General features: G+C 44.5%; 1 protein-coding gene across 1 annotated transcript; it reads left to right on the top strand.

Annotated features, from left to right (window-relative positions):
- The first annotated feature begins 306 nt into the window (after positions 1 to 306).
- On the top strand, positions 307 to 23,369 carry LRRC8C (leucine rich repeat containing 8 VRAC subunit C). Its single transcript, XM_086841512.1, has 3 exons — positions 307 to 497; positions 14,608 to 14,749; positions 17,252 to 23,369. Exons 2-3 carry the CDS (start codon positions 14,612 to 14,614, stop codon positions 19,523 to 19,525), a joined length of 2,412 nt encoding a protein of 803 aa, XP_086697638.1. The 5' UTR covers positions 307 to 497; positions 14,608 to 14,611; the 3' UTR covers positions 19,526 to 23,369.
- The last annotated feature ends 240 nt before the right edge of the window (positions 23,370 to 23,609 follow it).

Raw genomic sequence — 23,609 nt, 5'->3', positions numbered from 1 at the left:
CGGCGCCTCGCGGCTCCCCGCGCCCGCCGCTGCTCCCCACGGCACCGACCGCGCTCCGTGCGGGCCGTGGAGCAGCCCCGGCCCGGCCCGGCCCGGCCCGTCCGTGCTGCGGCTGCTCCGCCAGCCCCCGCCTCGCCGCTGCTCGGGCCGGGGATGCGGCGGGCGCGCCCGGAGCTCGCGGCTGCCGGGCACCGTTACCGGCGGCTCCGGGGCACGGGCGGAGCGCGGCCGTCCCGCCCTCCGCCGCCGCCGGGCCCGCGGGGGCTGCCGGGCACGGCCCAACCGGCGCCCCCCGGCACCGGCCGCGTGCGTCACACCGGAGACGTGGCCCCGCGGCGGCGGGGGCGGAGCGGCGGCGGGCGGAGCGCGGCTGCGGGCGGCCTCCCGGCCCGGCCCTGCCCGCCGCGCTGAGCCCCGCACCGCGCCGCGGGATGTTCGCGCTGCCGCCCGCCCGCCGCCGCCCGTGACCCCGAGCCGCACGCCCGGCCGCGCACCAGGTAAGCGCCGCCGCGCCCGGCTGCCTCTGCCGGGGCGCTCCGCTGCCCACGCGGAACGGGGCATCCCCACGGGGAGGGGGCCCCGGGGGACCGCGGGGGGACGGAGCCGCCCCGCAGGGCCCGGCGCCGCGCCCCCGCGGGGAGAAGAGAGCGGGCCCGGCCCGGCCCGGGCCGCTACTGCCGGGGCCACCGTTTGCCCGCCGGCGGTGCCGCCTCCGACCCTGGGCAGTGCCGGAGGAACTAAACTTTATGTGGGATCGCCGCCGGCTCCTCTCCCGCGGAGGGGCGCCGGGAAGCGGCCGCGGCAGCCCCCCACGCCCCATCCATCCCACCGCGTCCCCTGCCGGGCGGGGCAGCCCGGGGGTGCCCGGCACGGCGGTGGCCCGGAGCCAGGCGGGGCTCCCGGGAGCGGGGCCCCGAGGGGGCACCGGTGGGAAACAGTCGCCGCGGAGACGGGCGGCTTGGGAAGAGCCTTTGGAGAAAAGCCTGGGGGAAAAAGCTTGGGGGAAACCCGTGGCCTTTTTTCCCCCGAAAACAAGCCCCAGAGCAGCCCGCATTACGGGGAGGATGCGAGCAGGACTGGGAGGCGGCGGTCCAGCCGCGCTGCCGCCGCATCCGCCGGTCCCTCCGCCGGCCTTCCCCGGGGGCTGCGCAGCCTCTCCGAGCCTCGGACGGTCCTGGCGGGAGGGGAGGCTGCGACGTCCGTAGATCGGTTTTTGAAGAGATAAAAATAAATAAATAAAAAATATCAATCCCGATTTTAAATCGGTTTAAAATCAGCTCTGCCTTTATCGCAGTGATGGGCAGTTCTGCCCATTATTCACCAAGTGCAGTTTGTCCAGTTCATTAGAAAAGAGTTGACCAAGGAAAATGAGATGCTTATGAAAGACCACTGAATGTATCCTACCAGAATTTCACGAGGGTTAAAGTGTTTAAAAGTAAGGAATTTTATTGATTTGATAAATATGTTAGTTATGGTTTGGCTTTTTAATTATTTCCTTTTTTTTAACTTTTGGAGCTAGTACTTCCTGTGACGAGAGACTTGGTATTATTAGCACCACTGTTTGAAGACAACCCTGTAATGTTTGCTCCCACAAAACACTCACAGTAGGTTTGAATGATGCTGTAAAAGATTGTACAGGCAGAAAAGTACTTTGCAAGATAGAGAAATTTTTAAATCTCTCTTCCCAATTCAACCAATTATGCATCTCGCCTTCTCCCCACCCCTCACCCCCGCTCCTGCCCCCGGGTGTATTAGAACTGCTTTTACTTTTCTTTTTGGTATGATGAAAGCAGTCAAGAGGGTAGCACTCCCCTGGGCTCGCTCTTCTCCTGGAAAAACCTGTTTGCTCCTGTGGTGCAGATCAGCGCGGAGAGCTGGGCTGAACACAGTTCTGAGATGATCCCTAATTTTAACCTGGCCTTGTATTCCTGCTGTCTCACAAGTGCCCGTGTCCCAGGACTGCCAGCAAGGCACAGCAGCCTGGTGCTGAGCACCTGTGGTTTCTGAATCATTTCCTTTTCCAGTTACTTTCTGAGTTTGCTGAATTTGTGGCAGCCGTGCTGCTGTTTTCTTCCAGTCTGAATACTGACAGGCCCTGCTAGAGGTTTTGCTGTAGTATAACGTTCTGTGTGTTTTGTTATTATTTACTCTTGTAAGCAGTTTTAGAAATAAGCTTTCTGATGGAAAGGCTGAAAATCTATTTGCTTTGTATGCCCAGTATTGGAAATGGCTAGTGCTGGATTTCAGCGAAAAATATAATCAGAGACTGCTAAATTCTCCTTACGAGTGCTCACTCAGTGCTTTGTGCTATCTTGCAATCAGTTCCTGTACCAGTTCAAGTTGATTTCCTGAGGCAGCTCCATCCCACCTCGGATCTGGCTTTTGAGGCCCACAGCAAGGAGCTGTGACCAGGAGGGGGGCAGCATCCGGGCTGGGCAGGCTGGAGCTTTAAACAATACTCAGGTGGCCAGAGGGACAACACAGTGAGACCCAAAATAATGAACTGGGTCAGAGTTCTGGGAGGAGCAGTTCCCCTGATTGTCCATTGACCTCAGTTGCAACTGGTTGAAGTGAGCCATGTTCACTGCCAGAAAGGCACTTCCCAACCCAAGGCTTTTTTGAGAGCTGTGGGAAGTAAAAAAAAAAATTCTATTACCATCCAAACAATTCACAATAACAGGAGCTAGAGCTTAATTTTATAGTTTTTGCCTATAAGATGCTGTCCTCGTTGTCAGAGTTGTGAAGGGCAAGGGAAGGCTGGCCATATACTGAAAATTAAACAATTGGCTGCTGGAAGAAGAAACCTTCTAAATACTTTAAAACCTTACTTAATAAAGCAAAGAAGCCATTCTCCTTCCAAAATTATTTGTCAAAAGAATGTTACCAAGTGTTGGATTTCGCATGTTCGACATAACGGAAACTTTACTTTCTCCTTCATCCTTGTGCTGTTTACCCAGGGATTTTGTGCAACAAAACTCTGTTGCAAATTCAAGCTGTAGTGCAATGCCTTTTGTTGGGTTTGTGTTTCTAGGACCTCTTTCTGGCTAGGAAGATAGTAGGTTTGAGTCAGCCTCTTGGCCAGGTGTGAGTATGTCATTTGTTCCATTGCTTTCATTCATAACATAGGGCAAGCCCTTCTCTCTTCCCATCCCCAGGCAGGCAGAGTGTGTTAGAGCTGTCTTTTGGCCTGTCAGACTGTAGATGAGCTTTCTGTCACTGTATTCATTTTACATTTTAGTGCCTGGGACATGCAGCTAATCAAACACAGTAGAAACTTTACAACTGTATCAGAGAGTCATAGGTTTGGACCGGGATGAGGGTTTATTAGGAATTTTTCCAGTACTGAGTTTCTGTACAGTCTCTTTCTCCCTTAAAGGACTGATTTACAAGCTGGTATTTGATCTGGTCAGATTTTTAAAAGGTAGGATAATGCCATGCATGTGCTTTGCACATTTCCCACTTGTTTGGAAGAATCCTGCCTTAAGATACAGGGCATGTTTTTTCTTGGTTTTGAAGTAAAACAAAGGCCTCCCCTGAAGCACAGGATGGCACCGTTCTCCAGGGCAGGTTACTAATGCCACTGTTATGACGTGTGTAAAGTTCCACTGAATTTGAACCAGGACATATGAAAACATTTGGTTCTGTACCATAGTATTAAAAATCCATTTCTCTCTGTCAAAGTAAACTTCTAACTTTTTCTTTGACTTCCAAGTGAGCAGAATACAGCCTTTTATACCAACTTCTAATCCTAGGCTAACCTACGATCTGTTGAAAATGGAGATGCTAGCTCACATCTCCCTTTGGTAGCAGCAGTAGTACATAGTGACTTTTTATTGATGGGAATCCTAAATTCAACAGCCCAGCAATAAGACTGCCAACATGCTGAGAACATCTCTAATTTTATTTACTTATCACTGGAAAGAATGTGGGAGTTTGGACTAATTGCTTGCTCTGGAGCATATGGTGAAGCAGAGCACAGGTCGAGCCCTTCCCTGAGCGTGCAGCAGTGTAAGATCCTGACACACGTGCCATTTACAGCTGAAAGCAACAGCTCACAAGTGCAGGTTGCTGTCAGGGGGTTTGGTGCTCTGCACAAGGACCATTATAGATCACATTTTCCAGCTGATGTCAATGTTTGATGAGCTGTCTCAGGGGTAGGTAGTTTTCACCAGTGTTCACAGACAGTCTTCTCAGAAACCCCCTTTTTAAGTGTTATGTGACTAAAAAGAGTATTTGCTCTTTGCAGTCATTTAGCCATGATGACATAATTTCAAAGACTTGCACACTTACTATAGTGTTGTCAGAATCCCCCCCCAGCAACTGCTTTTATCTCACAGTTTAGGCTTGATGGAAACAGCTTTTTTTTTCCTGTTGTCAACAGACTTTGTGGTGGAATGAGGTTAGAGTTAATCCCTCTTTGGTGGTCTATGGATGAACACTATCCTGAAAAGGTCCAGTAGAGAAGGTAGTCCTGGTTTTCCAGTTCATGAGCTTTAAAAGTCATCCTACATGAACACCAATTCTGACTCTGTAGTTACTGGTGTATCTCTTTGAGTGTGTGTAGATCACATGCAATTTACCTGCTTGAATTTATCTATTTTGGTCTTCCTTATTCTTTCAGGAGTATGGATGAGACAATGAGTTTATTTTTATTATCAGGGATTTTTGTAACAAAGGATGGTTTGGAGGAAGAAAATCTACCACCTGCTTCACACTGAGAATACCTGTATGTTTATCAAGATGTTTTGGGATCCTTGTTTTATGAGACTATCATGAAGTTTTAGAAAGCTCATTTGTGCTTTGCATGCAAGTGGGAGCAAAAAAGATTCTTTATATGAAAATTCTCCCAAATCATGAAAACAGGAATTCTTTAATGTTTTTGGCTTAGTCACTGCATAAAATGTTTTAACTAATTTGTCAGCTGGTTGAGCTGCTTAAGACTCAGAATGGACCTTTTGTGCTTCCTGTCCCAATTAGGAATTAATTTTTAATTATATCAGCTGAACATTTTTAAGTATGAGTACTTGTATTAGCCTCAGGCGCCTGTTTCTTTGATGATGAATGGCACTGATTTGTGTGATATTGTCTGTTCTGAGACATTTTAACAGCATTGTTTCTGTCTTCATTATCTCAGTATGTTAAATAGTGTTTGTGGAAAACCTGGTATAACTTTGATTAAAACTTAATGTGATTTTATTTTCTCAATTGTTTAGATTTATTTCAGGAATGCTAAAATATCACCTACTGGATAGTTACTTGCTTGGTGCTTTGGTTTGCTGTTAGTCTTTCACTCACATTAAAACCATTTTGCAGCTCTGGAAAGAGGGCAGGCATCTTGAGTGATAGCCCTGATAAACAAAGAATGTTACTCCCAGAGCAGAAAAATGGTAAGTATTGCCTTTGAAGTAGTCTTTGACATGGAAATGCATGGAGTGTACTTTCCTTTAGATTTGGAGAAATAGCCCAGCAAAGCCAAGTCTCCACACCGGCCCATGTGCTTGGTACAGAAAGAACTCCTGTTGATTTCACTGAGACTGTATCTGGCAGTATCTTGCACTGAACATTTTTTTTGTTTTTAGTTGAAGTCAAAGAGCTGCTGACAATAGGAAGTCTTTTTGGTGTGTAATACATTAAAAAGTGCTATGACTCAGTTGGAACTAACAACAAGGTTATTGTCTGGGATTCATTGCCAAAGCAGCACTTACTGTGTATGTAGGTGGAAATTGCAACATATATTTTGAAATGCAGTTTATTAAAGTTCCTTCCCTCTTTATGTCCTCTATGTCTCCTCTTTATGACCCTTATGTCTCCTCTGAGTTCTGGGTTCAGGTCTTTGAGTTTCCAGTGCCAGAGCAGATGGTACCAAGAGCAGAGCAGGGGGATTCACTGCCACCTCGGAATGCACCACCCTCCCTCCTGGCTGTTAGGCAGATGGGCACCTGAAACCTAATGTACATTTTCTGCTTGCAGTGTGGGCCTCAGGAGCTTGGAGGGAAAAGAGTGGGCTAGGTATTCAGCATGTTTCTGGAAGTTACACCCCTTCCAGTTCCCTCCAGCACTAAATCCCCCGTTGGCATCTTTCCTGTGGTTGTGGTCCTGTGGAGCTGCGGCTCTGGGGAAGCTTGGTTCTGGCTGTTGACATAATGGAGCACAGCTTTCCAGTTGTTGGCTGGGACCTTGCTGGAGCTCAGGTGGCACAGCCTAGTTGTCCCCAGTCAGTGCATCTGGAAATGAAACCCCTTCCCTACTCTGAACAGCTGTCACACAGGCAACGCAGATTTTGTAGAACCACCAAACTGTGGGCACTGGAATAATGTCTTCTGTGAGCTAATTGTATTTTGTCTGTTCCCCAGATTGGTAAACTAATATCAACTGTGACGTTTAATTTTGGTGATATGTAGTATGAAATCAAATTCACTTCAGTGGCTTTTCAGGGGAGTTTTGACATGCTGTCAGTTTGGATTTCCAGAAAACTGGAAAAAAGCAATGTCATGGTTTTGTAGTACTCTTCATTCATATTTCCCAGTAAAGGTACTAAAGAATGTAGATGCCTTTCTGTTTTGCAGCTAGAGAAGTGGTGGCATGGCGAGTTGATGTGGTGTGCACAGGCTGTCCATGTCCATGTCCCAGTGGGGACTCCTGACTCATCCTCTGTTGTTCCTCCAGGTCACATTTCCTCACCAGCTTCAGCCACAAGGACTTGAATTTGTTTGGAAATACAGTAAACTCATGGACTGTTAAAAATAACTGTTTGGATGCAAATGGTTTGTTTTTAATGTCTTTCCAGTTCCTTTACATGGGATTGATCTTTAAGAAATAGCATCATATGTTTGTACTTCTTACTTCAGAGTGATGGTATTTCTTCCTATGAAAATCTCTGTAGCAGTCAGCGGAACAGAAAGGGGGCCATCCTGTTTCAAACACTGGCAACATAAGCCAGCGTTTAAAGTAGTTTTTCCAGCCAAAAAATGTATACCTTTTTTAAATTATTTTTTTAATTGAATTTTATATTACAGGAAACACCAATGGCAATAAAACTTAGCAGGGAAAGCGGTCTCCTGAAATGCTGCAAATACAAGTCAGTAGCAGAGGATTTATCATACGTTACATGGGAACAGACCAAGCACCTACACTTACCAAAATGCTGTATATTTTGGTCAGTGCAAACATGTAGCAAAATAATTACCAAAACTGAATGTCAGGGTAGTTCAGGCATTATTTCACTGTGTGTACAATGAGTGTAAGATAAGAATGGAACATAAACCCCTTAGGAATTAGGAGTTACTAATTCCAGCCCTTATCATCATATTTTCCCCTTAGTCTAATCTCAGTTTCCCAGGCTTGGTGTCTTGTCCCTGCATCTACTTCTAGTCCTCTCTTGGTTAGGTGATGAAATTAAGCAGGTCCATTATCTGGCATCTGTGGTGCCAGCACAGGCAGTGCCAGGAGCTGTGAGGGGTTTCTGGGCACATGCTGAAAATGAAGTGTTCATCTACCAAGATCAAAGGAAACAAACCCACAGTTTCCAAAGGTTTATAAATTAGCCAGCAGTAGGCAGCTGTTCACACTGCAGTAAAAACTGCTGCCAATAGACAGGTCAAATTTTGGGGCACGGGTGATCTGAAAAGTTTTAAATAAAAAGTCCACAATTTTTGTAGGGTTCACATCAAATTTGTTTTCCTAAGCTTGTTTCTAGAATGGTTTGAACAATTGTTGGCTAGATCTTAGTTCAGATTTTGTTTTAAATTACACAGGTTTTCCCTTATGGTTGTTTTGGGGACCTGATCCCACCTAAAAATACAAATTTAGCCAAGTTATAATTGACAGAATATATGACTGATGGATAGAACCAGGCCATTTTCATGCCATGCTGTGTCTATCAGCTGTCTAGAGGAGACTGTTGCCTTAACCCCTGGGGCTCTGCACAAACCAGTGATTTTGTTTAAATATCCTTTTTGAGAATAAATCACCATCAACCTGGCTGCAAAACTCCCTTACTCGTGCTTATTAAACTGTCTCAGTGTGCAGTTCCAAAGCAGGTAAAACACAAATGCAAAATTCTGCTTTTCAGTGCAGCCTCAGGCCCTTAACTTCACCTCCTGGCCCATGGCAGCTGAGGCCAAACAGCACAAAACACTTGAAAAGTGACTGTGGTATTTGGGTAGAGTAACAAATGTTTACAGTGTAGGATGGTGGGGTTTGGGGTGTGCAATGCCTTGTCCTGTGTAAAAACCCACTGGCATGCAGCCCCTGCACATGTGGCCCACAGTCCTTGGGCTCTGCTGAGTCCTGCTGCCAGGTCACAAGTTTGTTTTGTGTTAAATATGAGCTGTGCTCTGTTCCTTAATGAAGATGAATATGCAATAAATTATGTATGGGAACCAACCCAGAGACCTTCTTGCAGTGCTATTCCCAAAAGGCATTTCATCATTTATCCTAACGTGCAGTATGTTTAAAACAGCCAGGAGAGCAGGATTTGCATAGCATTTTCTCTGTTCAGTAGATCTCTGATGTGAAAGACCAAGCAGTGCCGGTCTGAATTGGATCTTGAGGACATCTGAGCTTTTGACCCTTCTGTTATACTCAGCTGGGCTGCAGTTGTGGTCCTGCAGCCTCTAGCCCAAGGCTCCTCATGCCTTTATGAGGATGAGGATGAAAGCTCCTTCCCTAGCAGGGATCAGGGCTGTTCCCCTTCCACCTGGGGCTTGATTGAACTCTGCCACTCTTGGGAGGTGGTGATGCTGACCCTACATCTGAAGAGGATTGATGTGATGTCAGGGAAACGAGGTTAAATGACAGCTGGGTAGTCATTTAAACATCTTTTCTAGTCAGCTTAAGAAATCCCACCAAATTTTTGTGCTTCCCAGCTGTCAATATCACTATTTCTTTCTCGTCCAGCTATGTTCCTTTGCCTTTTTCCCTCTGCTAATTTTTACCCTGCCTTTGCCAAACCAGCACTTTCTGGATGATAGTTGCCTCTCTGACATCCAGCGGCCCCGATTCTGGTGCACAGCTTTGGTTGTTCCCCCAAAACAGGCAGTGGATGACACTGATGTGATGTGATTAAGCACAAGTCCAAGCACAAAATAGCAAAGGGCTTGACTTCTGGTGAGTAACACCTGTAGCACGGTGAACGCAGCTCTGGCCGGTCTCCTGGCTGAGCACATGAAGCAGCACTAGTCCCCTTCTCTGTCACACGAGGGTCAGCAAGGCACGGACACGGGCTGCTGGGCTGGGCAGGGAGGCCACAGCCAGGGCACAGGGTGCTGCTGTGTGTGGTGGCACCGAGCGGGGCCCGGGGAAGGGTGCGGAGCAGCTGGCAGCTCTCCTGACAGCGGGGCACAGCGGCCCGGGGCCAGCTCGTCCTAGTGGGAGCTGCTGGGGCTGTGCCTCAGCCAGGAACACGCTGTCAGACCCGCCCGGGGGGGATAAAGGCAGAGCCTCCCAGTTACTCCCTTTGTTTTGCTCACTGTGCAGCTTTTAATGGCCGTGTCTCTACAGGCTGTGCCCGGGGAGCTGAGGCGGGGCAGTGGGGGCGGCAGGTGCTGTTCACTGGTGGCCGAGCCCTCCCCAGCACCGTGGAGTTCTCCTGAGGGCTCCTGAGGGCTGCTGCCCGCCCGCGCGGTTACACTCCATGGAATGAATGAAGTGACTGAGAATCCGCTTAAAAATAGCAGCCGGCACCTAGCAAGGGCCTGGGGCCTGGAAGGTGCTGCAAGCCAAAAGCAGCTTTGTTTAGGGTTCTACCAGAGGGGCAGTTTGCTGAGCATTAATGGTTTTGCTTTGTGAAGAGTCTCTCGAGACACAAGATGGATGCAGCTCACTGAGGGCGTGTGTCAGTTTCCACGTGCCCTGTGTTTGCCCGTCCGTGTGCTGGCCCTGACTGCTGCCGTGTGTGCTGCTGCGGGCCGGGCACACGAAGCCGAGCGGAGCTGCTCCCGGTGCCGAGCTGTGCGGCACAAAGCCGAGCCAGGGCCCGTCCGCAGCGCTTTGAGCTGTGCCGTGCCGGGGAGCCGGTCCCTTGTGCGGCTGTGGCTGCTGGCACACGGGCCCGCAAGCCCCGGGCTGTCAGCCCCGAGGGCAGGCACTTCGGGGATCCATCTCCTTCCTCTGCGCCCTGCAGCGCCCGCTGCCTCGCGGTTCTCTTCAGCCGCACTGGCAGGAGCCATCGTTACTCCAGACTGTCCTCCCTGCTTCCCTTTATTCCCTCTGATATAAACCAACTGCTGAGAGCCTGGCTTGCTCCACGGTGCGGCGTTCCACAATCAGCCTTTGATTCAATCTGTTGATTTATTAAGTCTAATTCGGTTCCAATACTTTTGTCTCTGACTTGGATCTATTTATTCTCCTCAGCTCTTTTAGGTCAATTAATTTGCTGTGTCTCGCCCCTAAGCTCCTATGCATTAGCTGATTCCTGTAGTTGGGTTTTCTGATGGAGTAGGTATCACACTTGTACCTGGATTCAAGTATTTAATCTTATTACAACACTCATTTTCACTCACTAAGTTTTCTACCCTTCTTAGACATTTTAAAATAAGAGTCACTACTGATTTCTCTCCCCTCCAGTGTTTTTGGGGGTTTTTTTTGGTTTTTTTTCTTTTGTTTGTTTGGGGATTTTTTGCTACTGTTTATATTTCCTGGTTTGTTTTTTAATTTTTTATTTTTTTTAGTTTAATCTGGAAAACCCACATCTCTGTTCTACGACACTACTTAACAGCCAGTACAACTGGGTTTTAATCCAAGTTCCCTTTTTATCTCCTTCTGGTAGCTAAATATCAGATGATTTATCTCATGGACCATTTTATTTTCTCTAGGGTCTGAGGATTATTAAAAATGCAAGAGGAAAATCCCAGACAAGTTCTGGTTTTAACTGAAAAGATTATCCAATATTTAGAACTCTAGAATTTACTAAAGTAGGTTAGAATAATATTTTACAATAAGGCAGATGCCACATTTCTGCTACAATGTACTGTGCAATTAAATAACATTTTGAATGCAGGTGAACACAAATTAGTAATGCAGCTGAAATACTGAACTCTTGTCTTTTATCTCCTTGTTACAAGGAGAGATAATAAACTACAGTATATGGTGTGGTGTGACTTGGACTGCAGTGTGACGTTTTAGCATCCCTTGATTTGTTCAAATTGATGATTGACTGAATCATTTTATTTTGTGCAGACACCCGTTTTGTGTGTGATTATAAATGAGTCTGGCAGTGATTTTGCCAGGAGTGCTACACCTTTGGGTGTAGCAGTGGGGAAGAGCTGGACTTCGGACATGGCCAGGAGGGATTTTTCAGGTTTGCTCTGAGCCAGGTGGACCTGCTGTGCCTTTTCTGAAGTCTCAGTTGCTGCTGATAGATGTCCTTACCATCCCTGGAGAAGCCAGAATGCAAAAAAAGCTGGAGGGAAGTGGGAGACGAATGAAAAGTGACTTGGTGTCATTTTGTTCTGTGTGCAGATGTCAGCAGTGCTGGTTAGCCGAGGCTGCTCTACAGTTCTTTCCAGCATTTTCCTTGATTTTTAATACAGCAAGGGGAGAGGCATTAGGGTTCCTCCAGTGAGTGTTGGAAAATGGTTTTCCTACTTCATCAGATCCAATTGCCATTTAAAGTTTCTCGTGAATGTCTTTTTTCCTCAAAGCTAAAAAATATCGTCTGTCAGTAGATATTGTTGGGTTTTTTACTGTTATTTTCGTGTGGTACTATTGTCATCATTCAGTAATGTTTCAGGTTTTGATGTCTGGTGTTGGACTGCAAACCTTCCACCCCCAGAGCTGGGTTTTCTAGGATGGCTCAGAGGGGCTGTCTGTGTGCAGCTCTCCCTCTGCTTGGCCCATTAACCGGGATAACAGTATGTGCACTCTGCTAATGAGGAGTCATGCTATGCAAACAACAGCCTCTGAAGGGAACAAGGGATCAGGGCAGCATGTGTTTGTGGTATCAGAACCTAGCTGCCTTCATCTAAATTCCCCACACATCACTTAGGAGAAATGAAGCAAATATATGATACAACAAAGACCCCTAAAAATACATAGTGAAACCTATAAAAAACAACAGCCAAAGGATTTTTTGGTCTGAAAGCTGTCCCCGCACAGTAATTTGCAAGATAGTTTCCAGTCCCATCTGCTGTCAGGCACTGCCCCTGATTCAGTGCTGCTGCCTTTCATAATGCTGTGGCTCTGATCCACAGTTGCTTGGGTGTCTAACCAGCGACTCCTCGGTCTCCACACGTTTCCATGCATGTGAGCACTTGCGTTTTGTCAAGAATGTCCACTGCAGGAAACATGTCTTTACCTGACACTCAAATTGTTTATCCTTTTGAAAAAAAAACCCTTACAAATAGTATTTCTAGAGGCTGTGCCATCAGAATATGAAAAAGCACTCCTAAGCCATTATTGCAGGGGTGGGAAGAAAATGTCGTGTTTTTAAAGCAAGCTGTTGATAGGTATTCTTGGGTGTACTGATGGCATTCCAGTCAGCCAGCTGGCCTCAAAACCTGAGCCAACAGTAGTATATGTGTTACAAAACTTTGAGCAGGACTGTTGCATGGCAACTGCTTAGCTAACATTTGTATTAGTGGATTCCTTTGAGAATTTTCTAAGTTTTTCAATGCTTGATTGAAAAAAAGAAAGCTTACCAGCAGCTACTCAGTCACCACCTGCATTTTATGTGGAAATGAAAAAGAGAAGGATAATTCCTTATCCATGGCAGTGAAATGCATAGGGGAATAGAAGAGAGATTGTGTAGGATGTTCTTCAGCTCAGGTGCCACTGGGAGCTGCCAGCAGAGGTTTAGCTGAAGGAGTGCTGGGCATGTACTTAAAGCTACATGGGGCACTTCCAATTGATGAGATCCACATTTTCCACCTGTATTTATAAAAGAAGAGTGAAAGGCAACAAAGGTTTGTCCCAGCAGCCCCCCAGCTTTTCTCTGCTGTCGAGGTATATCTTCCCTGATAATGTCTGCTCACATGTGCAAGACAAGCACACAAAAAGCAGAATTGTGTTTCCTGGCTGCCTGCCATTTGATAACAAATTCTGCATTCCTTGCCAGCACTGCAGCCATCCAGGCCTGGTGGCAAAGATGCTGCCAAGCCTCTGACCTGGCTGTGTGAAGTCAGGCTTGCATTGCCATCATTTTCACTGATGCTCTATTAATTTGAAAGTGCTATGGAGGACAGTCTGCCTTCATCCTGGGGATTGCCAGTTGTGCAAGAGGTGTGTGTGGTTTCATCTGGCATTGTAGCCTGTGTCCTGGGGACAGATTTTAGAAGACAAGAAGCTGAGAGAGCGATTCTCCTGTCTGGCCAAGCAGTGCTTAAAGAAACATGGAAGGATTGCAAGAGGAGAGGGGGGCAAGGAACAAAAGTTTTTACGCTACTCAGCTGCAAAGCCCCAGCCTAGCTACTAGCACAAGTTCATTTACAGACTTCTCCTTATGCCTTTGGGGACTACAGTACCTCCTGAGGATCAGATGGGCAGGCAGAGACAGAGCAGTCCCTGGGAAGGTGCCAAAGTGAGAATCCTTCCACACATGTATGGTCAGCTAGTGGGAGTCAGTTCTTAATCCTTAGGATGGCTGTACACTTGCAATGAATTGCAGCCATTAGGGCTTGAATCATTCCCTTCCTGTTCCCTGGCTCTGAATGAACTGAATCCCCTAAGTTCCTGGGCAGCTTCTCAGCAAGCGTGTGCTTATCACTCAGCCTGCACAGACATGGATGTCACCAAACCCACATTAATGGGTCCCAGTGTGCAGCTGAATCAGGATTATAGGCTTGCAGTGTTACTGTGATATGAACTGATTGTGCTGAGCATTTATGATGTTAGTTAATGGACAAATTTTGTTAATTGCCCTTGGGAGTATTTTTGTTACATTCCCATCTGAATTTATCTTTCCGCTGTAACTTACTAAGGACTTTCAGTACTGGTTTGATCTCAGGGATTCAGTTACACAGGATGCTGTAGGCTTTGATATCACCTGCTTTGCCTGTACATGCTCATGTGCTAGCTGGTTTTTCAGAGGCCACGGTGATGTAAGCCTGCGCATCAGAGGTGAAGATAAAGCCCTTGATCTGGCTATAGTTTTGGTTACCTAAAGCACTTTAGGAACTTGCATTCAAAATGCAGTAGATTTTAAAACTGCAGTGAGTATGCACAAAAATATTCCAAAGCATTCCTGGAACCACTATGAATAAAAATGAAATGAATGAAACATGATATCTAAAAAAGTGTGTGAAGTTTGAATGCAGGACAAGCATTTCAGCCAGGTCTTTGAGATCAAGGCTAATGTGTATGATGCTGAACATCTCCATCTACAGAATGGGCTGGTTTTCAAGGATGCAGAAGGCCCCACTGACCCATCAGAGATGTCTGGAGTCAGCAGAGAGAGGGATTTGCCTGCCTGCACGGATGGGATTGCAGGCTCTCCCTTCCTCCCTGTATAGTGACAGCACGAGCATCCCTCTTCTGAGGTGGGGTATCAGTAGCTGGGAACTTCTATGCCACATCCTGGGAGTTCCAATTACAGAGGGGTTTTTTTCACTTGCTGGCACACTGTGAGGTGTCGGAGCTGCAGGAGACTGAGCTGGCCTTGCTCTTTTGCAGGACGATGATCCCTGTGACCGAGTTCCGGCAGTTCTCGGAGCAGCAGCCGGCGTTCCGGGTGCTGAAGCCCTGGTGGGATGTGTTCACCGACTATCTCTCGGTGGCCATGCTGATGATCGGAGTGTTCGGGTGCACCTTACAGGTAAATCAAAGGGCGCAGAGGAGTGGCTGCTGAAAGAGCACCACAAATGAGGAAGGGCCTCGGGAGGATGGTGTCCCATCTTGTTTTATCTCTTGGGCTCACCATGAACAAAGCAAAAATGTGCTGGTCCGAGGATTAAAGCTGTTTAAGTAGCAACATCAAATAACACAGACCAGACTTTTAGCAGCTGTGAATCAGCAGACTTGCAGAGTCAATGGAACTGTGCCAACTAAGATAAGAGCTGTTGGTTTGGCTGGTGTCTGGATCACTGTTTTCACCTCAGTTTAGCATAAAAAAAACCAGATTATCAACTCCATTTCTTATTTGTCACCATTTTACTGTTTGAACGTTTAAAAAATGGAATTTTGTAATTCCTGTTTTTCTTTATTTGGCAGATGGCAATATTATTTCTGTCATTATGCTTTTAAAGAGATTTGAAATTAATTTGCTGATTTTATTAACAACACCCACAACTAATATTATGTCTCTTCCATCCCAAAATGTCTCTGAGGATGCTTACACGTAAACAATTGATGTTACTGTCAGTCACTGTTAGTTACATTCTGCTGAAAAGCCAAAAGCAGAAAAGAATTGAAAAATACTGTTTGGGATGACTCCACAAAAATATAAAGTTACAGTATGGGTTCAAACATGGATCTCAGGTTTCTTGGCATGACTTTGAAGTGGAGCTAAAGGGACACACAGAGCTCTTATTTCAGAGGAATTTGCTCACTTACATGGCCGAGGATTTAGATATACTATGTCTCAAATTTCACATTAAATCAACTGTAGTTTTGCCTGTATTCTCCATTCTGAGTATTTTCAGTTGGTACAACATTCATGTTTAAAAATTATATAGACCTGAATTTTGAATTAGTAGATGTTTGCTTAACCACAGAAAGTAAATCATCTGTTATATATGTTATCTGTTTTAAGTTTACCTGCTTGATTGGAGGAAGCACACTGGAAAATAATGTGTGGAAAGACTGAAATAATGGACAAATTGTTTTTATTCCAACTTACGGTGAGATACATAAATCCAGGACGTAGTTAAGGGTGTATATCATAGTAGCAGACACTTTAGAGACATAGATTAACTACAGAAGTTTTTGATGTGTCAACAGTTATGGCACTGATACTGTCCAATACACATGTGGTCTTATCTCAGCATCTCCCTACGCCAGGGTGGGTCATCAAGGATCATCTGATTTTGGTAGCTCTTGTTGCATACCTTATATTTAGTGCTTTCAACAACCATGATGTCAAAGAGTACATTTACACTACACACACACACACACACACACACACACACACACACACACACACGTTCTTAGTTTGGGCTAATCCCAGTTAGTCTTTCAGGACAAGTAAGAGAGCTCCTTGGTTTATCACATTTTAAATTCAGACCTGTAGGGAGCCTTGCATTGAGCTCAGAACTTTTATCCCAAATTAAACCAAAGGTGATTGGTCCCTAAAGGCACTCTGACCTCAGTTTGTCAACATGGATGACCATCCGTGATTAAGGAAACTTCTTGTTTGTTTTTTTTTATAGACAGACTCAAGAACAGAGCTAGATTTTTTCCCCCTGGTGTGTAGTCCCTCCTACAGAAGCCCCCATAGAGAGGGACTCTGGACAAGGGCATGTAGTGATAGGACAAGGAGTAAAGGCTTTTAGCTGAAAGAGGGTAGGTTTAGATTAGATGTTATGAAGAAATTCTTCGCTGTGAAAATGCTGGGGCAGTTGAACAGGTTGACGTTCCCAGGGCAATTGTGGATGCCCCATCCCTGGAAGTGTCTGAGGCCAGGTTGGATGGGGCTCTGAGCAACATTCTCTAGTGGAAGGTGTCCCTGCCCATGGCAGGGTGTTGGAAGTGGATGATTAAGGTCCCTTCCAACCCAGATCATTCCATGAGAACTCTATATATTATAAGAAGCTAAATAAAATTTATATCCATGCACACACAAATGTCATCAAAGAACTGTCCTTATTTGTCTTTGTTAAGACTGAAGATTAATAATGTCCCAGCACAGATATGCTCACATTAGCCCTTTGTCAGCCATTTTTGGTGTGATAAGACATCACAGTGTGAGAGTACAGCCACGTGAATGCAGTTGTGCTGCTGTCAAGCCTAAGCTATCTCTGAACATCTGTAGCCACAGTGAATACACCTGGCAGTAACAGTCTGTCTCTCAGGAGAGCAGAGCAGGAGATCCCTGGTCTTTTCTGGAAGCATTCCCCACATTTCTCCTTTTTCTGGTCTGTCTCAATGACCTCTTATTCAAATTAAGGAAAGCTAACCATAGATAGAAAGGAGTGGCCTAGTTCTTGGCATATAGAACAAGTGTCCTGTTGAGAATAATAATAGCACAGCCTGTGGGGCCAAGTAGCAGGCTGTGCAGAGGAATGCCTGGCAGCTGGAGGTACTCCAAGGACAGCTACCCATTGGTGCTGCCACCACTGTTTGTATATCAGTTCAAAAGATATCTTCTTGTGTGTTCCAGGTCATGCAAGACAAGATAATATGCCTTCCAAAGCGCGTCCAGCCTTGCCAGAACCAATCCAATAGCTCAAACGTGTTTAACACAATACCAGATACTACCACCCCCCTGCCACCACTGAAGCCATCCACCCCTCCAGCTACAGTTGAAATGAAAGGACTCAAGACTGATTTGGACCTTCAGCAATACAGCTTTATAAATCAGGTGTGCTATGAGCGGGCTCTGCACTGGTATGCCAAGTACTTCCCTTACCTTGTCCTTATACACACACTGGTCTTCATGCTGTGTAGTAACTTCTGGTTCAAATTCCCTGGATCAAGCTCCAAAATTGAACACTTCATTTCAATACTTGGGAAATGTTTTGATTCTCCCTGGACAACAAGAGCTTTATCCGAAGTGTCAGGGGAAGACTCTGAAGAGAAGGATAACAGGAAGAACAACATTAACAAGTCTAATACTACTCAGCCAAGCACTGAAGGCACTTTGGTCAAGACACAGTCTTTAAAATCAATCCCTGAGAAGTTAGTTGTGGATAAGGGAACACCTGGGGCATTAGATAAAAAAGAAGGTGAACAGGCCAAAGCACTGTTTGAAAAGGTGAAGAAATTCAGACTGCACGTTGAGGAGGGTGATATACTCTATGTCATGTACGTTCGCCAGACTGTACTTAAGGTAATTAAATTCCTTATTATTATTGCTTACAACACAGCACTTGTCTCAGAAGTTAATTTTACAGTAGTCTGTAATGTTGATATTGAAGACATGACGGGATACAAGAATTTTTGCTGTAATCACACGATGGCACATCTGTTCTCTAAACTTTCTTACTGCTACCTGTGCTTTGTAAGCATCTATGGCCTGACATGCCTTTATACACTCTACTGGTTGTTCTACCGCTCACTGAAAGAATATTCTTTTGAGTATGTTCGGCAAGAGACGGGAATCGATGATATCCCAGATGTCAAGAATGACTTTGCTTTTATGCTTCATATGATCGATCAGTATGATCCTCTCTACTCCAAGCGCTTTGCTGTCTTCCTGTCTGAAGTCAGTGAGAATAAGCTGAAACAGCTGAACCTAAACAACGAGTGGACTGCAGATAAACTGCGACAGAGGCTACAGACAAACTCCCACAGCCATCTGGAGCTACAGCTTTTCATGCTTTCTGGACTACCAGACACAGTGTTTGAAATTACTGAGCTGCAGTCTTTAAAACTTGAAATAATTAATAATGTAATGATACCAGCAACCATTGCACAGTTGGACAATCTCCAGGAGCTCTCATTGCATCAGTGCTCTGTGAAGATCCACAGTGCCGCCTTGGCTTTTCTGAAGGAGAATCTCAAGATCTTGAGTGTCAAGTTTGATGACATCAGAGAACTTCCACATTGGATGTATGGCCTTAGAAATTTGGAAGAGCTCTATTTAATTGGTTCCCTAAGTCACGATATTTCTAAAAACATTACACTGGAGTCTTTTCGGGAGCTTAAAAGCCTAAAAGTTCTTCACATAAAAAGTAATTTGTCCAAAATCCCACAATCTGCAGTTGATGTTTCAAGTCACCTGCAAAAATTGTGTATCCATAATGATGGCACTAAGTTAGTGATGCTCAACAACCTGAAGAAGATGGTCAACCTGACACAGTTGGAATTGGTTCATTGTGATTTAGAGCGCATACCTCATGCAGTCTTCAGCCTTCTCAGTCTTCAAGAATTGGATCTAAAGGAAAACAACCTCAAATCCATTGAAGAAATCGTAAGTTTTCAACATCTGCGGAAACTGACAATTCTAAAGCTGTGGTACAACAGTATAACCTACATCCCAGAACATATAAAGAAACTCACTAGTCTAGAGCGGCTTTCCTTCAGCCATAACAAAATAGAGGTTCTTCCGTCCCATCTGTTCCTATGCAACAAAATCAGATATTTGGATTTGTCTTACAATGACATTCGCTTTATCCCACCTGAAATAGGAGTTCTGCAGAGTTTACAATACTTTTCCATTACCTGCAACAAAGTGGAGAGTGTGCCAGATGAACTATACTTTTGCAAAAAACTTAAAACTCTGAAAATTGGGAAAAATAACTTGTCAATCCTTTCACCTAAAATTGGTAATTTGACATTGCTCTCCTACTTGGATATTAAAGGCAATCACTTTGAAATCCTCCCACCTGAGCTTGGTGAGTGTAGAGCTCTGAAGAGGACTGGTTTCACTGTAGAGGACAACTTGTTTGAAACTTTGCCTTCTGATGTCAGGGAGCAAATGAAAGCTGAATAAATTCTTCTTGCTCAGTTTTACAGAAATAACATTTCTACCAAAAACACTCTAGAGAATGCTCCAAATATGCATTTAATTTGTAGTTATGTTTTTCTTTTTCAAATCCTTTCTGTACAAATTTGAGTAAGGAGTACATATATTTTTAAAATAAAATTTTCTCATATTTTTTCACTGTTTTAAGATATTTTTAAGTTTGTTTTGCCCTGAGAACAAGGGCATCTGTAATTTAATTTTTACTGGTAAAAGTAAATGATTTTGTTTGCTGGTTTTTCTTGCCATTTCCTAATCCTACTAGGGAAACCGTGTTTAAGATGTATGCTTTGGGTTGCATAGTTTGCAATAGATGATTATATTGTCTTCCTAGTTATTGTTAATCCCCTAGGACATGGTCTTCAACAGGTGGTGCTGCAGATGTTGAATGCCTTTGTTTACTCTTTTCTTCAGTGGCAGTAGAAGGTGTTCAACATCTAACAAGATCAAATCTAAGTGACAATCCCTTTCTACTTACAACAGGGTTTTCTCAGATGGTCAAAGCAAGTAGAAAAGGTTCTTTGTGTATTTTAGCAGGTGAGAGGGAGCATGCAAGAACTCCTTCAGGGTCTATTGGCAATTCAGCCTGGCTGCCCATTCACAGACTGCACTGAGCAGGAGGCCCTCACTGCTATTTCCTCTCTGGTGCAGGGAGAGTAAGGTCACAGTTCACAGTGGAGTTGGGACCAAAGTTACTCGTGTTGAAGGTTTTCCTAATAGTGCAAAGGGACATGGCTGCTCATTTCCTACTAACTTGAGTGGAAGGGGTGCAATGAACTCACCGTATTGGAAATGCCAGCTCAGCAAGATGAAGTGCTGTCTTGAAAACTCCATCTTCCCTTAAACACCAGTGCTGCAAGAGAGAAGGTGCCCTCTGCCTCCTCAGCCCACTTCCCCACCAAATTGTTTGGCACCTTCTAGGAACGGGATCCAGAAAAACCCTTGGTTTGTAAAGCTCCTGACAAGGAAATCGCCTCTGGAATCAAGGGAATAATATGCTCCTTGATGTAGCTTGGGTAGCATAAAACTAAGCTCAGCACAGGAACATTTGCAGATTTGCAAAAATTGAGATTAAATGAATACATTAGTTTCTCACAAGTCTCATCCTACCCATCATACCCAAGGACAGTGATGAAGGCTCTGTTTTCATCTCCCAGAGAGGAATTAAATTGGAGATCCTGCAGTTGGAAGTTTGCTTTTTAAAACAATGTAATCTCTGATGATTATACATCAGGTTGGGAACTTTATCCTCTGAAGCCATGGTCAGCTGTTTACTTAATCCAGCCATTTGATTTCTTTTAGTCAGGTTTTAAAGGGATGTGCTGCTCTCAAGCTAATTTAAGTTTATCAAAAGTTGTAAAATATTTTGCTGGGAGGAAATTTCTTCATCGTATCCAACAACACATATTTAAGTCAGATGCAGGCACAAAATAAATGTTTCACAAGAATATCTAGGAATAAGTCCTTATTTCTCTAGGAGGCAATGCTGTTCATAAATTGCAGACGTTGAATTGCTGATTGTTTAAATTTATGTAAAATATTTGACAGTTGTCAGATTGGTTGCTCTTAAATGTTTTCTAATTGCTATTGTGAGTCTTGAGCTACAGTTAATCTGAGTTCTTGAGCTTGGTACAAAAGCGTACAGTTGGTTTAAGAGTATAAAGGTGGGGAGACAAACTACAATGGGAACTTCCTCATTAATCCAGGGTGTGCTATGCAATTTGGTGTGTGAGCTTGCCACAGTACCAGGTCAGACTTCTTGTGCTTGGCTGTGTTCTGGAGAAGATCCATGTGACTAATCAAAAATGGGTCAGGCATGAAGGAATCAAATCAAGCTTTTTTAAAGGGGTTTGATTTAGTTCTATTAAAGACCTGTAACTGAGGTAGCTATTGCAAGAACTACCCTTACTAGTGTGTGGAATGAACGTACTGGAACAGCTTGGCAGTATATATATTCTAAATGTATATTCACTTTGATGTTATGTGAGGAAGAGAAACATTTCATTGCTCATATTAACCTAATTATGTAAACCAAAGTGCTTTTGTCCCTGATGAATGTAAACTGTTTGAAATGTCCAGGTAATTGGTGGAGCTGTATAGTTCTCTTACTTATATTTTAAATATGGGATTACATTTAAAGTTTTTTAAAAAGTCTTTATATTCCTAGATGTAGCATTTTAAATCCCTAATTTATTTTGTGTCTAATGTTGTTTCATGTGTAGTTTGTGGTCTGGTTTCTGGGTGGAAGTTATGCACACCTCGTAACTGAAGGTTGGAGACGTGTTCTATGCCATTTTTGTAAATACATCACTTAGGGGATGTGGGGTTCTGTTTGTTACTGATTATATTTATACAGTGCAACCCCTCACATGGACACAGTTACATGAGTATAAAGTGCCTTGTGCTGGCATATCTTTATTCACTTTGCTAGGAATAAACTATACCAGTCTAAGCACTTTAATGCTAATAACTGTATCTTCTCCAAGGGTGTGGTGAGCTGAGACAGCTTAGTCAGTCTGACACCTCACTGTCAGCAGAAAGGGGCAGCTCCCTCCTCTTCCCATGCTCCCTATTCCTGCCAACATGTTCCAGCTGCTTCTCATGTACCTTTACAGGTCTGGTGCTGGTCTTATCCCTCCACAGGACAAATCAACTTTTTAAGCCAGCAGAAAATGGTGCCAGTCTGAAAAAGGGACTAATTTTCCGCTGGATCAGCTCTCTAAAGGATTGGATGGACACTAGGATGGGAGTAACAAGGGGACAGGACTCTGTAGCTGGGGTCTGTACAAGGAGAAGGTGGGGCAAGTCCCTTTAGAGATGCTAGGTCAGTTCATCATCTTGCCGAGCCATATGCTTGGAGAACTGTGCTGTTTTATGTATAGCAGGGTTAGGCAGCTTGGCTTTTGTGAGTAGACAGCCCTCAGGCTCACAGTGGATGATAAAATATCACATTACTGTTAATTTCTTAATGAAACAAACTCAGGTAGCTGCACTGTTGACTTTTCTAAACTTCTTACTGTCTATTCTGGGGTGTATTTTCCAAACCCATATTACAGTAACTTAGATATGAGTCAGCTGAGGGAAGATTGTTTCCTAATTCTCTATAACATCCAGGAAAATATGTAAAAGTGCCATATTTACTCAGTGAATCATGTACTGCTCATATGTATATTCACATGCAATTCATACTAGACTTTCCTGTGACCAATAGTATTTGACTTAGAATGGATGGACATTTTGTGGACAATACTTTAGCATGGTTTGTATATATACAAAGAGTTTCTATAACTACTTATATTAATCAGGTGCCTAACAAGTATGACAGTTCCAGAATTTAAGCACGGCATTTTTTCATTACTGCTTAAAAAGAATAAAAATCCTCCTTGGTAACAGAATTAGAGATGACAAAGATTGCATCAAAAGTAAGAAGACAACCTTCATAGTGCATTGAGCCTGACAAGCAAATCTACTTTGTGATCAAAATCTGGAGATGTTCATCTCCCCCTCTGTCAAAATTAGAATGGATATTTGTGCTGACCTCGTGCATCCAGCCAGCCCAACAACTTTTGCAAATTCTGATTGGAAAGCGCCTGCTCCAAGTCTTGTATCACTTTTCTGGCACGTCAGTAATTCATGTACTTAAGTGGTGATGAGTTCTGTAGGAATGCCAAGAAAAAACTTTGAAATTTGACCAAATGAACAAACTTCATTCTGTAGCAAGAATCTTAATATGATAATAGACCTACATAGTGTTACATTGCAATATAGTCCACCCAGAAGAAAACAGAAATAAAATGCTCTTTTGTAATAATGACCATTGTCAGACTGCAATGTGATTATTTGTTTGGGAAACACTTTGTTTCTGGGTTACCTAAAGATCAAACATAACCATCTTTTGGGTTTGGTCCCTTGGGAGGAAAATCAAGAAAATATGCTTAAAAAAACCATCATTAAACTTGACAGGATTTACAGCTGCATGGTCTCGCTTCATGGGCACCTCCTTCCACTGCCTTACTCCAATGGCCAGCAAAATGGCCAGGAAAAGTCGTTCCCA

Source organism: Cyanistes caeruleus, chromosome 9 (genome assembly GCF_971803275.1).
Source record: "Cyanistes caeruleus chromosome 9, bCyaCae1.hap1.1, whole genome shotgun sequence".
NCBI classification, from domain to species: domain Eukaryota; kingdom Metazoa; phylum Chordata; class Aves; order Passeriformes; family Paridae; genus Cyanistes; species Cyanistes caeruleus.
This window is presented reverse-complemented; position numbering and strand designations above follow the sequence as displayed.